The 17,684-nt window shown below is 46.6% G+C and overlaps 1 protein-coding gene across 2 annotated transcripts; it reads left to right on the top strand.

Annotated features, from left to right (window-relative positions):
- The first annotated feature begins 1,782 nt into the window (after positions 1–1,782).
- Positions 1,783–17,667, top strand: mbd6 (methyl-CpG binding domain protein 6). Of its 2 annotated transcripts, XM_031567553.2 has the most exons (14): positions 1,784–2,130; positions 2,324–2,507; positions 3,626–3,804; positions 4,036–4,175; positions 4,365–4,467; positions 5,065–5,227; positions 5,444–7,585; positions 8,638–9,512; positions 9,854–10,013; positions 10,607–10,761; positions 10,851–11,564; positions 12,081–12,130; positions 12,257–12,320; positions 16,031–17,667. In XM_031567553.2, exons 4-14 carry the CDS (start codon positions 4,060–4,062, stop codon positions 16,088–16,090), a joined length of 4,602 nt encoding a protein of 1,533 aa, XP_031423413.1. In that variant the 5' UTR covers positions 1,784–2,130; positions 2,324–2,507; positions 3,626–3,804; positions 4,036–4,059; the 3' UTR covers positions 16,091–17,667. The 2 variants fall into 2 exon arrangements, with proteins under 2 accessions (XP_031423414.1, XP_031423413.1); XM_031567554.2 differs by lacking the exon at positions 2,324–2,507 and having other exon boundaries at positions 1,783–2,130.
- Positions 17,668–17,684: the final 17 nt, after the last annotated feature.

Below are 17,684 nucleotides of genomic sequence, written 5' to 3' on the forward strand. Positions count from 1 at the left end.
ATTTAATTTATTTTTTTTTAATTTCATCACACAGTAACATTGTAATAGTGATACAACATGATGAATTTACATAAGATTACAATTAATATTTATGATAGTAATCAGTAAAACACAATTAAACATAATGTAGTACAGATAATTTGAAAGGAGCCAGCATTTTAAGAATGTAATATTTTTTTCTTTTGTTAAAAAAGTACCTTTGTACCTCACAGAGATCTATTGCCATATATAACAAAGCTATGGAACTCTCATGTTACTAGACAGGGGTAGTATGGGTTGCGATATACAAATAGTGTAATTAAAAAAAGAGGATACAGTTTTGTGAGCAAAATTGGTCCACGATGTAGAAAAACAGCACAGATAAAAGGGAAGGATAGAGGCGAAGGTTGAAGCTTTACGTACTCTCAGTTGAAAACAAAAACGGGGATTGGGAAAGAAAGTACAATATTTTTGGTTTAAACTTTGAGTTTTATTTGTATTTGTACAGGAGTGATACCTATTGGATTATCTTTGCTCAAATCTGTTCTCTGTACTTGTTATATCATGGCAAGTGATTGATTTTGTTCATCAGTCTGTTCATCAATCATTAGTCTGTTTCACATTCCCATATGTATTTGATAGTTTGTTGATTATCTTTTTTTTTGTCAAGGACTTATCAAATGAAGGATGAAAGTTTTTATTGTGCAGCTTTTTTTCTGTCTCATTCTTATTTTTACTCTTAGGATATTGTTATTGTAAGTTATTATTATAACTCTTACTGTCAGTTCTTATTGATCAGACTGTTTTTTTTTCTCCTTACTTTCTTTATTTCAACAATTTTTTGGTATTTTCATCCTTTAGAGTTTAATGTCGTATTGGTTTTAGGCATTGATTTTAAAATACTGTGAAACATTTTCATTTTCCCTCTGTGCCTGGCCTTGTCTATAGTTTTGCCAGGATACTGTTGTCAAAATGCTGTGCCATTCACACCTTAAGATTTTGAATCGTTCAGTCTTGAGATATCTGGTGCATACAATGTTATTCATCTTACATACAGTATTTTGTGTTGGCCTGTTTTATCAAACTAAACACACCTTGGTTAACAACTGCTCCTGATTTTATCAACTTGTTTATTATGCAGACCTTGTCTAAGGTCTTTGCCATGATGCTGCCGTCAAAATTCTCTGACATTCACACATTGATAGATTTTGAATCCTTCACTCTTGAGATATCTTGTGCTCACAATGTTATGTTGATACCTTACATACTGTACTTGAATTTGTAGTCGGTTTAACTATCAGGCCATTCATCTTACATACAGAATTGGGTGGTGTCCTTGTTTTTTCAAACCTAAACACCCTTAATTTAATCACTTCTCCTCATATGTTATTGAATGTATCTTGTTAACCATTTTATTGGCTGGCCTTGTCTACAGTCTTTGCCATTGTGCTGTCCTCAAAATCCTTACATGTTTACACCTTAATGTTGAATCAGTCAATCTCGAGATATCTGGTGCTTACTATGTTATGTTAATACCATACATTTAAATATTTTATTTGTAATCAATTAAACTATCTATCCATGTCTCAACATGCCATTCATCTACCATGAAGTATTTTGTGGTGTGAAGTCTTGTTTAACAAACTGAAACACACATTGTTTAACAACTTCTCTCCTAATATTATTGAAATGTATGTATTTTATTAACCCATTTATAAGTCTACAGTGTCATCTTAAATGTACCCTGTGGTCACATGTTGTTCGTATTGCTGGCCTTTGTGTTCTTGTAGCAGAACTAGCTATACTGATTGTCCTCCCTTGTCTGCCCCGGGTAATTGATTGAGCTCTGACTTTTCCCTCTGACCACTTGTCAAAAGTGAGCGTCTCTGCATGGTATCACTGCAAAGGAAATTGTGTCATTGTATCACACCACAGAATGACTTACAGGCTACTGTAACAAAGGACAGAGATTTCTACTCTTTTACTCTAGAAATGTAGCCGTGGTGCCGTGCAGCGCGCGGTGCATTTTGGGTATGGAATTCCCAAGACCGTCCCTAGGCGACTGCGCATGTCTGAGAGGAAACTCCATTATTTTTTTGGCACGGAATCCTAAGGAAAAATAGGAACTTGGAAACAAGGATAAAGCAAAAGGTACACCACTGAGTCCAAATCATATCAGAAGACATGGTTGCACGCCCAAATGAAGTTTGAGTCGATGTTTTACGTTTGAATGGAACGATCGCACCCGCTGCGGCCGACAAGGATCATCTCGAAATTAAAGTCATTTGCGACAATGCAACGGGCGCAGTAAAACCCATCGTTATTGCTCTTTGTTTTTAAACAGGACGGGCCGATGGTGCACGGATGAGAGACGAAAAAAATTGACTAAAAATAATGGTCGTCGCAAAAAAGATCGGTTATAACAACAGCCGTTGCAACTAAACTCTGTCAACTAGCTAGCTAGCTATTGCTATATCTAGCTTCTGCACTGCAGCGCGGCGAAGGAACAGGAAACTTCGTAAACAGAGGTATGTTGTAACTACTAGCTTGCAAGTTAGCAAAGCCAGTTAGCTCAGAATTTATGTGCAAATTTTGCGTAAATAATTTGCACAAGTAAAGGTCCTGGACTTAGATTGCGGTCAGCTCCTTGTCTTAGCATTAGAGGTCATATCGTATGCATATCGTAACAACGTCTACTGTGCGTCTTTTCCAGGTATCTAGCAAGCTAAGATGCTATGGTTGATTTGTTTACACTCAGCAAAGATCAATCAGATTAGAGTGGTAACCTTAGTCATAGTCTAAAAACGTAGTAAATATTAAAATATTTTTGATGAAGGTAGTTACTGAATTTGATAGCCATTGTTTAACAAGAGGAGCAACTGTCGTAGTCTTAGTGTGTTGTGCTTCACTCTGTGTGCGCATCTCTAATCTCAAAGTGCCATGATTGCCTTCTTTTATTGTGTCTTTAGGGTATTCATTTGTCATGTTCTGAACCAGCTTTAGCACATGTATTGTTGCCAATCACCTATAAAGTATTTGTTGTTGTACAGTACAGGCGGTATGAGATACAGCTATGCTGTTTTAGGATACATTGCATTGAGATTATAATGATGTGCCTAAACTTAAATAAGAATTGTTTTTCCTAGACCTCTTTGATTACATATACAGAAAACCCACTCTGTCTGTTGTTTTTCTTGCTTTGATTCTAGATTCTCTCCCTTTCCCTTTCCTTTTTGCACTCTCTATCCTTCCTGCTAGTTGCACTCTCACATTTGGGGAAAAGGTTGCTGCCAGGACTTCAAACAGAACCCAGTGACACATTTCACACCCCCTGTTATCCTCTCTCCTTCTAACCAAATGATTGCTTGTTTGAGTAAGCCTAGCACTTGGGAGATTCTCTGCTTAACCTGCCAAAGAAGGAACCAGTCTAATATAAGCCCACATACATTTGTGTGTGTCATATTTTTTTAATGTAGGCCTTCTGTATGTCCATGTATAACTTGTGTTAACAGGTATTTATGCCGACCAACACAGTACTTGTAAGAAATAGTGCTTTTCAGACCTGTATTTGCAAAACTTTGGGTTAACTTACTTTGGGTTAACCTTGGGTTTCTTTGTGCTTTCTTTTTATTTGACTTTCTGACAGGGAAATTCCCAGCCTTCAGCTGAGCGCAAGAGTAGAGGAGAACAGCGGAGAGGGCGTGAGTGCAGCAAGGCAGTCAGCTGGATCTGTGTCCCAGTGTGTACACCTCTGTTCTGTGAACATGTCCTCTGAGAGCTGGATTCCATGGACGCTACTGATCAGGGCTATATGAAGATGAAAAGGTGAAGACCTGTCTGGCCTCTCTATTTATTTACAAGCTCTGTTGTTCAGTTTCAGTGGTGTCTCAAATGACACTTTTTTTTTAGCATTGGTTCCCACTGAAAGGTTTTTGTTGCCTCATCTGTGACTGTTATTTTATATTTTACATATGCCCTCAGCTCTGTATTGGCTTTTTTTTTTTTTACCACTGCTCCCTCATGAATGTCTCCATGTTCATCTGTTCTCAATGGAAGGTGCTGGAAGCCTGTGAGCAGAAAATGACGGGAGGTAGTGAGTGTGCTGCTGGAGACAAAGATGGTGTCCCCACACGGACAGCGCAGGTGCCAGTGGGTTGGCAGAGAAAAGTGGAGGAGGGGGCCGTGGCCTACATCAGGTGAACAGAGGAACAGACAAAAAAATACAATACAAATACGCACCTAAAGTAGTACAAATATCATGAGTTGGAGTGTCACTTCAGGGACAAAACTGCTGTTATTGTATCTTGTATCGTTAACATGTGTCATTGTTTTCCACCCTTGCAACTCACTCATTTAAATTTAAACTCGTTGGTTCTCTGTTCCAGCCCAAGTGGCACCATCCTGTCTTCAGTTGAAGAGGTTAGGGCATACCTTCTGACAGACAGCACGTGTAAGTGTGGCTTGGAGTGCCCACTGGTCGTTCACAAGGTAACTGAGATTCTTCTGGTGACGCATTTGTGACATTATTGGATCGGAATCTGTGTAGAAATGAAGATTGGTAGCTTTTGGATGTAGTTTTTACAATGATATAGATTACAATTATAACAATTATTTGTGACTACTCCATTATCTCTTGTTCTGTCCTGGCAGCCCACGTTGGAATAAGCCATATTTGCCTTTATTCAGATTAGCCTTTTACTCTTTTGCAACAAAAGTGATTTGTTTTCATGATTTGTTTTCTTATCTGTCACAATTGCAATCAACTTTAAGACGATCTGAATTAAACAGCATACCAAGAAATTGGGAATCTGATGTATTACACAACTGCTGTTATTTTCTGTGAGATGTAGATAATTAATACACAGGCACTGAACATCTGTTGAGTGCAGAGACTAAACTTGAGTGCATGAAATCAGATAGACTAAGACAGAGTATCTTTAACATGGAGCTTAAGCCAGTAATCAAGGAAAGTGACCCCAGAGAACAGGCAATCTGTTGTGTCTGATGTGGGGGCCTGTTACTTGCATCCCTTTGTATGGACACAAGCTCTTCTTTAACTCTCCAACTGTCACCTTGTGCGTTCAGGTCTTTAACTTTGACCCAGTGGCTATAGTGCGACCGCAGATCCAGCAGCCTGGGAAGGCAGAGGAAGACATGACTAAACTCTGCAACCACCGCAGGAAAGTGGTCGCTATGGCAGCACTGTGTCGCAGTATGCAGGCCTCCCAACTTCCTCTTCATGGCCCAGGTACCACCCGGCGATTAGCATTATGTCAACACAACACAGTTAGGATAAGGTTGTTGAAGTAGACTGTAAAAATTACAATGCTCTTGCAGAACCTTTGAACTTTGAATCTGAGTAGCATAAATGTGCTGCGATAGTTTGGGGTAAGGATTTACAATGAGCTGGGGGTTTGTGTTTAACCAGTCTCCCCTGTAACTGTGTGTGTTTTTGTCCTGTTAGGGAGCTCCTTCTGTTCCATGGAGGGCAGGGACCAAAGAGGGGGCCCTTTGGTAGTCCGCATGGAGGAGGGAGGCCACTGCACTTATTCTGCCCAACCTCGACTCTCTGCTCAGTCTAAGCCCAACAGTAACCCTGCCCCCCGTGGAGTACACAGCAACTTCCCATTGTCCCCTTCAATGACACTCCTTCACAATGGATCTTTGCCTCACTCCAACTCTCTCCTGTCCTCTGAGGCCACCGTTGTCTCTAAGAGACCATCATCTTCTTCCCCCGGTTGCAACTCGGCGGGCTATGGTATGCCGACGTGGTACCCACGCCCATCCACGCCTCAAACCATAATCCAAAGGCTGCCCCAGGCCTCAGCATCACCGGGCTTGTCAAAGCCAGGGCCCCACCCCGGCATCTTATCGCTGGACGTCTCCCACTCCGCCTCTTCCTCTCCGTCTGCTTCTTTATCTTTGAGCACGACAGGAAGGCCTGGACAGACCCATCAGCAGGGAAGCCGTGTCAAATCTCCCTCTCCCATCTCCCTGTGCCTGTCTCCCTCCAGGACTCTGGATGCTACCTCTCCCCACCAGCGCTCACGTCACTCCTCCACCTCCTCCACGCTCTCCGAGCAAGGCGGGGGGCTCCCGGGTGCTGGCTTCCCTCCGGGGGCCAAACCACCCTGCCCGGCGCGCTCCCCACTGCCCCCCAACACGCCCTGCCTTTCGCCCAAAGTCCCTCTCCATCCACCGAGCCCCAGAGGCCGCCTGGAGGGAATGTTGCAGCACTACAAAGACTGCAGTACCGGCAGCAACCCAAGCAACACCGCTCAGCACCCGAGCAACCAAAGTAATTTTCAGGTACCCCAAAATCTGTCCCCTTTTGCCAGCGATAGGAAGAACGGGCCGGCGGCGCCCGGTCCTGGAGCTGGCCATGGCTCCGGGACGGCGGGCGGGTTCCTGGGCCTGCCACTGGGCCAGCTCCTGAGCCAGCAGAAGACCCCCCAGCATGTCTCTTCTTTCCCAGCCAGCAGCTTGCTCTCAGCGGCCGCCAAGGCGCAAATGGCCAGCCAGAAGAGCCAGGCTCTCGTGGATGGCGGCGGTGTCGGCACAGCCTCCGCTGGCCCCGAGAAGGATCCCCAGCAATCCAAGGTATTGATAAGCACTTTAAACAGTAGCCTCCCCTCCACCGCTAGGCCACTCCCCATGACTGCCTTCCTGCTACCCCACTCCCCCTCACTCCCCTCCCAAGCCCTCAACCCCATGCCGGTCGTGCTGACGGACAAGGTGTCGCGTCGCAAGCGCCAGCGCAGGTCTCCCACGGTGCTCAGCATGCTGAAGGAGTCGCAGCTGATCAGCCTGAGGTCTGGCGGAGACCCCTCGGCTCTTCCCATCCCCAATTCAATCCCTTCTCCTTCTTCCTCACCTTCCTCCTCCTCCTCCTCTCCCAACACCCCTCTGCTGCCCCCACCCTCGGAACATCTTTTCATGCAGCGCCACTCTGCCTCTCCAAACAACTCTCTTCCCGGCCTCAAGCAGGCAGACATGGAAGACCTTAAACGGCTCGGCTTCGTCCAGCCGCTGGTGACTCCCTCTCCGTCCCAGCCGCTATCCGCTCTCCTGCAGCTCCTCAGCATGCAGAACGCCCAGGCTTCCGCCATCGCGCAGTCCTCCCCTTCCTCCCCCAGCCCTGTCCCGCCACCGGCAACCACCAACGCCCGAACAGCGTCCCAGCCCCTCAACCACTGCGATGCCCAGCCCATGCAGCACATGCAAACTGCTCAGCAGCAGCAGCAGCAGCAGCAACAGCTCCAAAGCCTAGTGCCTGCTCTCGAAGGCCCAGCTCAGCTGCCATCTGCACAGTCATTTCCCCTGATGACGGTGGCAGAGCAGATGGACAGCCCTGCTAACACCACCACTACCAAGTCTAGCCCCAGCCATGTCCTCAACCTCAGCCAGACGCACACCACCGTACCAGGGGTACCTCCACAGGAGTGCAGCAGCCAGATCCTCAGCATGCTGGGCCAGCTGTCCGCTGCGTCCCACTGCCTGCCTCATGCCCCCCTGGCAGAGAAGAGCTGTGGGCCCAAACTGGGAGTCGGCCCCCATGATGAAGTCGGCTATCCCTCCAACCAGACCCAGGCAATGGATGCAGAAGGTGAGAGAGAGAGAGATTGCGTTTGGCAGAAAGGTGTAGGAGCTCAACTTAAGTCCGCTGTGTATGGGTTCAGACCTGCCTTTTTTTGCCAGGTTTTCTGTATTTGGACAACTGTTTCTCAGAGTATAATTCTTTCTCTGCAGAGGTCCAATTGTTAGAGAAGATTATTGGCAGAGGACTAAAGAACTGTCTCAGCCAGAGAGCTGAAATTACCTAATCATAAGCCCAACAGTGGGAATGATGCTAAGGCAGCTAATCATTACAGGATGCATGGTTCACTAGAGACCTGCAACAGCCAACCTTTGTTTGCGGACAAAAGGCAAGGCAAGTTCGCAGAGGCAATTAAATGTGCTTTACATAAATAATAACAAAAGGAACACAGATGAAGATAAGTGAAAACTAAAAATTTAATTAAAAGAAAGTGAAGAATAGAAAGAACATACAAAGTACATACAAATACAAAATTTTATAACAAAGTGCATAAAATAAAACATTGTGGAAGTAGTCCCAACTGTGTGTTGTCGAAACACTGACTAGAGAACCATAGAGTAATAGCCCGAATAGAATCCATAATAGCACTACCCTATTGGGAGTGACTAGAGATCTGCTTCTTTAACAGTTCTAAAGAACATGGAAAATCTGAAACCACCCACCACATTATTTTGACTCATTCCCTGTTCAAACAACTGGCCAACACTGGATATTTGTCTTGGATGTGAAAAATAAATTATTCCAGTAATGTGTTGTTTATTGTGGTCATTCATGTTATTATGTTACTTTTAAAGTATTTCTTTTTCTAATAGAGACTAATTCCTTTGATATTCCAAAACTTTAGTTTGGCTAGACTTTTGACACAACTGGCTCTTATTTTGAGCCAGAACACAGATATCTATAAAGCATGCCTGACATTTTGCCTTCTGACCTTCCACCTTAAGATTGACTCTGCCTGAGATTACATTTGGATGCAGCTCATGTAATGTGAGGCATTTTTGGTTGTTCTCCAAGATAACATAATCATATAGTTAAACATCTCCCTCCCTCCCTCTCTTCAGGTGCTTTGGTGGCCGTTGAAACCCAGGACCCCTCAGAAGAGCCCAGACTACTGGGCCCATGTGCCTCTGATCCGGGTCTGTCTCTCCCCTCGGCCGACTCCTCCAGCGCCCTCCAGCTGGCTGAGTCGTTCCCCTTCATGAATCAGGAGCAGCTCCTGCAGCTCCTCTCGGCAAACTCTGGACTGCCCTCCCTGCTGCCTCCTTTCCTCGGCTCGCTCCCCTTATGGACGGGGCTTCATCAGACGACACAAACCGCCCAGCCGCAGCAAAATCAACATCAGTCACAACAGCAACACCTGCTCAATCAGACCTCCCAGCTAAACATCTTACCGTCTCTATCAGGAGCTCAGGGAGACTTTCCAGTCAATCTCATTAGTCTGTTAAACCCCCCGCCTCCGCATGCTGCTGCTGTGCCTGCCCAGGGCCAGACGGGCGACGCTGGTGACAAGCCCAGCCTCCAGGCCCTCCTCATGGCCTCTCTGCTGCTCAGCCAGCACCATGCTGCCTCCATGCTGCCCATCCCTGGCCTGGGCCAGCTAAACCTGGACATCCCCCTCCAGCAGCAGCAGCAACAGCACCCACAGCATCAGCAGCAGTTCTCCCCGCTACCGGACGGCATGTCTCTCGAAAAGACCCCGGGGCTCGTGGAGTCAATGCTGACGGGCCCTGGGCTGCTGGAGGCGCTCCAGAGCCTCGTCGCCGCCGGCGACGGGACGCTCTCGGCCTCCCAGTCCCTCCTGCTCTCCGCAACCCTCCCCCCTCCGGCCTTCCTCTCCCTTAACCCCGCCCTGCTGGCCGCCGCCTTAGGTCCTGCTGACCCCCTCCCCGCCCCTCAGCAGATCCCCACCCACCAATCCCCACTGGCTCACTCTCAGGTACCCCCCGTGCCCCCGTCCGCAGTGCGGTGCATGCCTGCCAGTGCCTGACAGAACGCTTGTTAGCACTTTGCATGCTGGGAGTAGTGCCTGAATGCCGCCACATATAGTCCCTATATGTGTGAACAACACTCAAAAACGCTGACACACACACACACCTTCTAAATGTACATTGCCCTGTTCTACTAAACTCTACTCACAAATGTAGATGTAGTGTGGATTCATCTCATTTCTGTAGTGCTAACATGCATGTGAACGATGGCACGTCTTGTCTCAAACATCAGCCGAAAGTCTACCCATCTCTCTGCTTAAAGTCTGGCCTTGTGTGTGTGATTGTCTAGGGGACTGTCTCCAGCCCTTCGGAAGGCTCTACCTCTGTCCCCCTGCTGCCTAGCACTGTGCCTGAAGAAATCAACTCTCTGGTGCCCCTGACCGAGCAGGACAAGAGCAACGGCCAGACCCCTTCACTCCTTCCCCCTCTGCTTCCCCCAGGAATGATGGGTACGTGTCTGTCGGAATGGTCAATCAGCTGTGTGGAGTTTTTTTCTCCAGTTAAATCAGTCATTATAGAACAAAAAACAAAAAGTCTTCAGAAATCATAGGTTTGATCCATAGTTTTATGTGTTGCTTGGCTTGCGTTCTGTGTTACAGTCTTTATCAAACTGGTCTTTGCTGAAATTAACGAACCCCCCCCCCAAAACATTTTCCAGCACACTGTAATGAATGGGTCTTATTGTCAGTTATCTGAGCGAGGTGGTTGACTTGTTTATCACTGAACGCTTGTTGGCACACGTTAATTAAAATGTGCCGCCTCTTGCTGATTTGGTTAGTTGATGGTGGTGTGATTTGATTCATTAAAGGACAGCAGACAGCTTCTTTGCCAGGTTGCACAACTAAAATACTTTCAGCCTCCATCAGTTTATTTGTTTAGCTTGGTGGTTAATGAGTCTCACGCTGTTTTCACAGATGCAACATAAAGGATTAGATTTTGGGGATATTTCTTTTTCTTTTTTCTTTTTTTTGGAAACTCTTCCCAGTGCATGGTTAGGTCTACCAAAATATGTTTACAGGAGATATTCATGTGTCCTTTCCAGGTGACCTGGCAGCCCTGGGTAACATTAGTGGCCTCCACAGTTTACTGAGCACAGGGCCTCTGCTGTTGCCCCAAGTGCCCACGTCTGCCCTGGGCGTCCCTCTCCAAGGCCAGGGTGCCCTCAACCCGCTAGCTTGCCTCATCAACAGCCTACAGGTAAGGCTCTACGTGGGGGTATCTGTGGAGTTTGTAGGATTCAGTCGGAAACGATGAACTTCACCTGCCCTCTTTGTTTTCCTCGCCAGCTCAACATGGGCCCCAGCCTCGCTGTAGATAAACAGCTCGGCCTTGCCGAGACCACCAACCCGCCCCGGGAAGAGGGCATTCCCGCCAGCCAGCTGGCCGCCCAGGAGCCTGTGCCCAACCCGGGCCACGTCCAGGGGGCTCAGTCCCAGCAGCGGGAGAGCTCCGCCGGGGCGCTGTTCGACCCCTACGGCTCGTTCATGGACACCATCTACACCTCCTTCCTCCAGGTCAGCGGGAAGGACTCCGAGGCGTTGGGAGGAGCCGCCCACAACCCGCTCTCCTTCCCGGCGCCGGACCTCCCCGCCCTGCTGGCCCAGCCCAGCGCGCCCCCCTCCCTCAGCCCGCGGCGGGCCTGTTCCGTGCACAACCCCGACCTGTCCCGCCTCAGCATGGAGGCGGCGCAGTCGCCCGCCCGCGGCACCCCCAAGCTCAGCGAGGACGCCTCGTCCACCCCGCCGCCCAACAGCAAGCCGGGGGGCTCCGTGAGCCGCGACGAGGCGCCCCTGCCGCCGCCGGCGTTCCTGGAGGAGGCGAAAACCGACGGCTCGTCCTCGATGTGTGTGTACAGTAACGGACTGGCTCTGGGCCCCGCGCACCAAGGACAGCAGCAGCAGGAGGAGGGCCGGCCGCAGCCCCAGGGCTACCTTAGCCCCCGGGGCAACGCTGAGGCCGTGGAGGATGGCGTGGGCTCCAATGACTCCAACATGGGGAAAGTAAGTCTGTTGTGTGTGTAGTTAGTGTGCTTGCAGTGGTGTTAGGTCTTATGGGGCCCAGGCATAACCTCAGCACCATGTAACAAGAGTTGACAGCAATGGAGACTCGTTGAAATTTGGAGCAGGAGTGTGTTGAAAACAAACCAACAAGACTAAGCCAACTGGCTTTTCCTCTAAACGCTCACCCTTAACTGAGGCATTTCCCTGCACTTTTAGCCAAAAAAAACTCCTCCCAGCTCTGCTCTTCCAGCTCCTCAGGAGATTAGTTAGTTTAGACATTTCAAATGCCATTAATGCTGTAATTGTTCCCAGTTGTGTTTCGACTTATATTCACCATGGTTGGACACAAGACAGTATATAGCAGTTCTACAGCGTTACAGCATTTCTTTTAAAATGTTCAGTGCAAATCAATGTCTACATTGATGTATGTATGTGTGCGTAAAACACGTGACACGAGTGACTCATTTCCACCACTGACTCCGAGCGCTCACCGCCCTGCATCCCACTCTTTTTCAGGAGCCCGCTGTACGAACAGGAGCCAGGAGAGGGAGAAAGAGGAAACAAGTGTAAGCTCTTACACATAAACTACATTGTTGTTCATATTTAATGAATGTTTCCTGCATGGATGGATTTTTCCCTAACATCTGTTAAATGTTTTTCTTCCTTTTTTTTCTCTCTTTTTTTTCCCTTAGACTTGAGAGGGTGCCAGATGGACCAGGGGGTCTAGACTGCATCATAGAGGAACCACAAGTAACAGTAAGCCCATTACATTGCATCAGATTTAAACTTAAACGTGCTGTAGACTAGACTACTTGCTCGTTGCTGGTGTGGTACTTATAGCCGGACTCGTTTAACAATTCATGTTTTCATAGTTAAATATGCCTCATACAGTGGGGAAAATAAGTATTTGAACCCCTACCGATTTCGCAAGTTTGGCCACTTGCAAAGAAATGTGTGATATATAATTGTAATAGTAGGTGTATTTTAACAGTGAGAAACAGAATATCAAAAAAAAAATCCAGAAAACTGCATTTTATAACATTTATGACTTAATTTGCATTTGATGCAGAAAATAAGTATTTGAACCCCTAGCAAAACATGACTTAGTACTTGGTGGAATAACCCTTGTTGGCAAGCACAGACGTCAGACTTTTCTTGTAGTTGGTCACCAGGTTTACACACATCTCAAGAGGGATTTTGGTCCACTCCTCTTTGCAGATCCTCTCCAAATCCTTATGGTTGTGTTTTCAATGGGAGGGAATGAGGTTCAAGCCCAATATTCCATGTTACATGGCCCCATCCATAGTCCCCTCGATGCAGTGGAGTCGTCCTGAACCCTTGGCAGAGAAACAGCCCCAAAGCATAATGGGCCTCATTCTCGAACGCAGTTAAGAAGAATTTAAGAGGAATTTAAGAGGAATTGGATTTAGGACAACATTCGGCATTCATGAAAGTTTTCTCATCTGGGATTTGCTCTGAACTTCAGAAGACTTTCCGAACTCGAAATAGCAGTCGTAACTCGGCCAGAGTTTTCTCAAATGCGATTCCTTAAAAAACCACAAGATGGCCCCGTGGGCCCCGTGGGCCCCGTGGGCCATCTTGTGGTTTTTTGAGGAATCGCATTTAAGAAAACTCTCCGTGTTAATGAATTTGTGAGAAATCGTTGGTGATTGCGTTCACATCAACTCTACAGATCCTCGGATTAAAGTATCATTAACAATTACGTTTCACATGTAGGCCTATAGTCATGATTCTACGAGGCACCGTGATGTCATAAAATAAATAAAAGGACTACACCGGAATGCTGCGCTCGTCTAGTGAGCGTCGTTTGGCACTGCCGTCTGTGCAAGTACGGCAATCCAGAATTTTCAAGTAGTTCCACCTTGGTGGAACGAACTGCCTAGCACTACCAGAGCAGGCGCGTCCCTCTCTACCTTTAAGAAGCTTTTGAAGACCCAACTCTTCAGAGAGCACCTCCCTTCCTAACTGGCACTTCGACTAGTGCTTAACTTGCACTTATAGCAGTTACATTCCTGCACTTCGTTTTTATTTCCTATTTCGTTTTTCTATTTCTTATGTAAAGTAGTATTTATTGTTACACTAGGTCTCTATTGCTCGTAGCTTGACTGTTCTATCCCTTGTACGTCGCTTTGGACAAAAGTCTCTGCTAAATGACTAAATGTAATGTACACGAAACCGCTTTGACATGACTCGTTTACGAGTTGCTTTCGTGTAGATTCGGTCGATTCCGACTGCACACGTCACTACGGTTGCGTGCCCTTATAAGGAGCTGGCAGGGCGTGTATGTATGCAAATTCAGGAGCACGAGAACGCGCTTTCAATTTAAGAAAACTCTTCCGGGGGAGCACAGCCCAGAAAACTTCTGCTGCGTAGGACCGCATTTTCAAGCGTGCATGAATTTGGCGGATGTCTTTTGCTTACGTTGTTTTTCCGAAGCCCGTAAGAAACATTTCAGAAGAAACTTCAGAAAATGTTCGAGAATGAGGGCCAATGTTTCCACCTCCATGCTTGACGGTGGTGATGGTGTCACATTCAGCATTCTTCCCCCTCCAAACGCGGCAAGTCGAGTTGATGCCAAAGAGCTTGATTTTGGTCTCATCTGACCACATCCTGTCTCCCAATCCTCCTTAGAATCATTCAAGTGTTCATTGGCAGACGGCCCTGTACATGTGATTCCTTGAGCAGGGGGACCTTGCGAGTGCTGCAGTACTTCAAACCATTACGGCGTAGTGTGTTGCCAATGGTTTTCTTGGTGACTGTGGTCCCAGCTGCCTTGAGATCATTCACAAGCTCCCCCTGTGTAGTTCTGGGGTTATTCTGCACCTTTCGGATGATCACCGATACCGCACGAGGGGATATCTTGCATGGAGCCCCAGACCTAGAGCGATTGACAGTTGTTTGGTGTTGCTTCCATTTACGAATAATCGCACCAATAGTTGTCTGCTTCTCACCAAGCTGCTTGCCGATGGTTTTGTAACCCATTCCATCCTTGTGCAGGTCTACAATCTTATCTCTGACGTCCTTGGTCAACTCTTTGGTCTTGCCCATGGTGGTGAGGTTGAAGGTGTGAAGTATGATTCTTTGGACAGGTTTCTTTTATACACGTCACCAGTTGAGATCAGGTGTACCTTGTTAGGCCAAATGAGGACTAATCTGTGTGCTTCTTGGGCACATAACTGGTCATTGGGAGCCAGAATTCTTGCTGTTTGCTTGGGGGTTCAAATACTTATTTTCTGCATCAAATACAAATAAAGTCATAAATGTTATAAAAAGCAGTTTTCTGGATTTGTTTGTTGATATTCTATTTCTCACGGTTAAAATACACCTACCATTACAATTATAGATCACACATTTCTTTGCAAGTGGCCAAACTTGCGAAATCGGCAGGGGTTCAAATACTTATTTTCCCCACTGTATTGTGAGATCCTCACTCTGCTCAGAGGCATGATGGGTAAAGGATGGTGGTTCTTCTCATTCCCTTCTCACATCTATTCCCAAGTGTTTTTTGGGAGGAAACCGCTTGCTGTGTCATTGTCACTGAGGTCCACATTGCAGCTTTAAGGCCAGATAAAATAAGGAGACCTGCTCTGTGGTCCAGCGCTCACCACAAAATGTAATGCGTAAAAATGTCTGGTCTCTATCAATCCAATAGCAAAGCTTATTTTATCCAGTTATTTTCATTGAGAGAGATAACTGACCTTAGTTTAACCTAACGAAATTGGAATTGGATATATCCAGACATAATTCCATAACACCAAAGATTCACTGCTGTCTACCTTAAAGGTAGCCTGGATGCCAGACGAACTTAGCCACGCCCACAAATTATTTGGTCGGGAAGTTCAGTCTGGTGTCGCTCCGTTGGGGAGAAATTATCTCCTCACAAAAATCTGTGAGGAGATATAGACCAATCAAATTGTCAGGGCGGGCTTTATACGATGATGGACAGATGATCAACCCTAACGTAATCAACCACGTCACCAAAGAGCTTTTGGGGTGAATTCGTTTTCAACAAACATGGCTGCCGTTGGAGAGCTGAAATGTGGAAATTCGAGTCTGTTTTAGAAGACATTGACAGCACATTCATTTTTAAAGAGGAACAGAGAAACGCGATCAAGGCATTTGTCAATCGAAAAGATGTTTTTGCCGTCCTTCCTACGGGATCCGGTAAAAGTTTAATGTATCAGCTGGCCCCATGGTCTACGTTATGGTCAAACTACGTTGCTCTGATTGGTTGTAGGCCTATCCAATTGAGCGAAGAGGCCTTTTTTTTCCTAGTTCGGTTGAAACACGCCCCATAATCACAGCCCAACGGAGCGGTCTCAGACTCATATTCTGACTAGAATTATGAGTATGACATCGTCAGGCTACCTTAAAGGCCCAGTGAGTTGTAGATCTTAAAGGCCCAGTGAGATTCTTAAACAAGTTTATTTTCCATCTCTCATCAGACAGCACTGCCCAAGCCTGTGAGGTCCACCAGGGGCAAGAGGAGAAGAGTGATCAGATAGCCTCTCCCCTCGCCCGGCCTGATGCTCCCACCTAAGGGCCGTCTGCGGACCTCTCTACCCCAACACCACCAGCACTGTCACCGCCTGATGACCCCTGAACCCGACCCCTGAACCCCCATGTGGCCGAGTCATTGTGAATCGCTGTGCCTCACTGTGAAGACCCACAGAGACTTTCACCGACTCCTGTTCTCCACAGTGTGTTGTTCAGATCCCCCCATACTGTCTCGTGTAGCCAGTTGTGCTGTTGGGACCACTTCATCTTTCCATGCCAACCCATACCGCCAGTGATGTTGGCCTATCACATCTCTGGTTGTTCGGAGGGGCAGAAAATGGAAGGAGTTAGCTGTGGATAAATAATTCATTTTGACTCTGTGTGTGGGACATTTCTGCAGATATAGGAAAAATATGTATATGTCTGTGTGTGTTTGTGTGTCCACATTGGCAAGTGTATGTGTGGGTGTGTGTTTTTTTTTTTTTAGTTGTGTATTACATCAGGGTCATAGAAAACTTGAATGAAGTGTGTGTGCAGTAGGTCCAGGAGCAGAAGTTTTGCATGTTGCGCTGTGTGTGTGTGTGTGTGTGTGTGTGTGTGTGTGTGTGTGTGTGTGTGTGTGTGTGTGTGTACATGAGTGTGTACGTATCCTGCTGTTGCTGAGACCAGAGGCACCCCTGGCACGCTCGAGTTCTGCACCCATGCTTCACCCGCCACACAGCGCTACAGTGCCCCACGTGGCTCAAACAGTGCCACTGCATGCCACGTTTCCTCATTACCATCCCCCAGCAGTGGGTGGCCTCGTCACTGGAGATGTCGAGACGCCCCAGGCTTTTTTTTTTTCTCCTCCTTTATGATGCTTATCCCATCCTGACATAATTCTCAGTGGGACCCATCACCACGCTCGGCAAGAATTGCCAAATGGAAAAGAAAAATGAAATAGTATCAAAACAAAGAAACCCTACCCGCTCACTCCATGAGAAAAAGGGGCCACCTTTTCCTCCCTTGTCCGTTGAGATAAGTGTTTATTTGTTAGTTTTTGTGTGTGTGTGTGTGCGTGTGTGTGTAAGGGGAGGGTGTTTAGGGTTGAGGAGATAAGTTACCCATGGCCATGGGATTAGGATCCCGTCTGTGAAATCAGGTTCTCCAAGGTGTCCTCTGTCGGTGTGCGCATAGCATAGCAGCAGTCTGCCGGTCTCAGTCTCCCTCTGGGCAGGAGCAGCAACCCTGTCCTCACACTCGAGACTCTGACTGCCCATCCTTCATCAACATAGGCACAAGTTACTGACTATTTAAAATAATGATTTAAGTAATAATGAAGCAGAATATGCAATTTTACTATTGAATTCTTGTATATATGTACAGTTTTAGTATTTTATTTTGTACACTTTTTTAGGGAAAAAAAATGATCAATTTGTAAAGTATTTCTTCCTGAGACAACGCCCCTTTTCCCGCCTTTTTCATATTTACGTTCGATTTGTAAAGAGAATCCTTTTAAAAATTGTGAATGGTAGCATTTCGTTTTTCAATGGAAGTTGATTTTTTTTTTTTAATTATTTAACAGATTAAAAACATGTTTACCAAATCCCAGAGTCGTGTGGT

This window comes from Clupea harengus, chromosome 5 (assembly GCF_900700415.2).
Source record: "Clupea harengus chromosome 5, Ch_v2.0.2, whole genome shotgun sequence".
In the NCBI taxonomy this organism is placed as follows: Eukaryota; Metazoa; Chordata; class Actinopteri; order Clupeiformes; family Clupeidae; genus Clupea; species Clupea harengus.

Coding starts and splice junctions, on each gene's coding strand:
- mbd6 (XM_031567554.2), top strand. CDS start 4,060: ATGACGGGAGGTAGTGAGTGTGCTGCTGGAGACAAAGATGGTGTCCCC. Junction 10,762..10,850: donor GCCTCATCAACAGCCTACAG/GTAAGGCTCTAC, acceptor TTTCCTCGCCAG/CTCAACATGGGCCCCAGCCT. Junction 11,565..12,080: donor ATGACTCCAACATGGGGAAA/GTAAGTCTGTTG, acceptor ACTCTTTTTCAG/GAGCCCGCTGTACGAACAGG.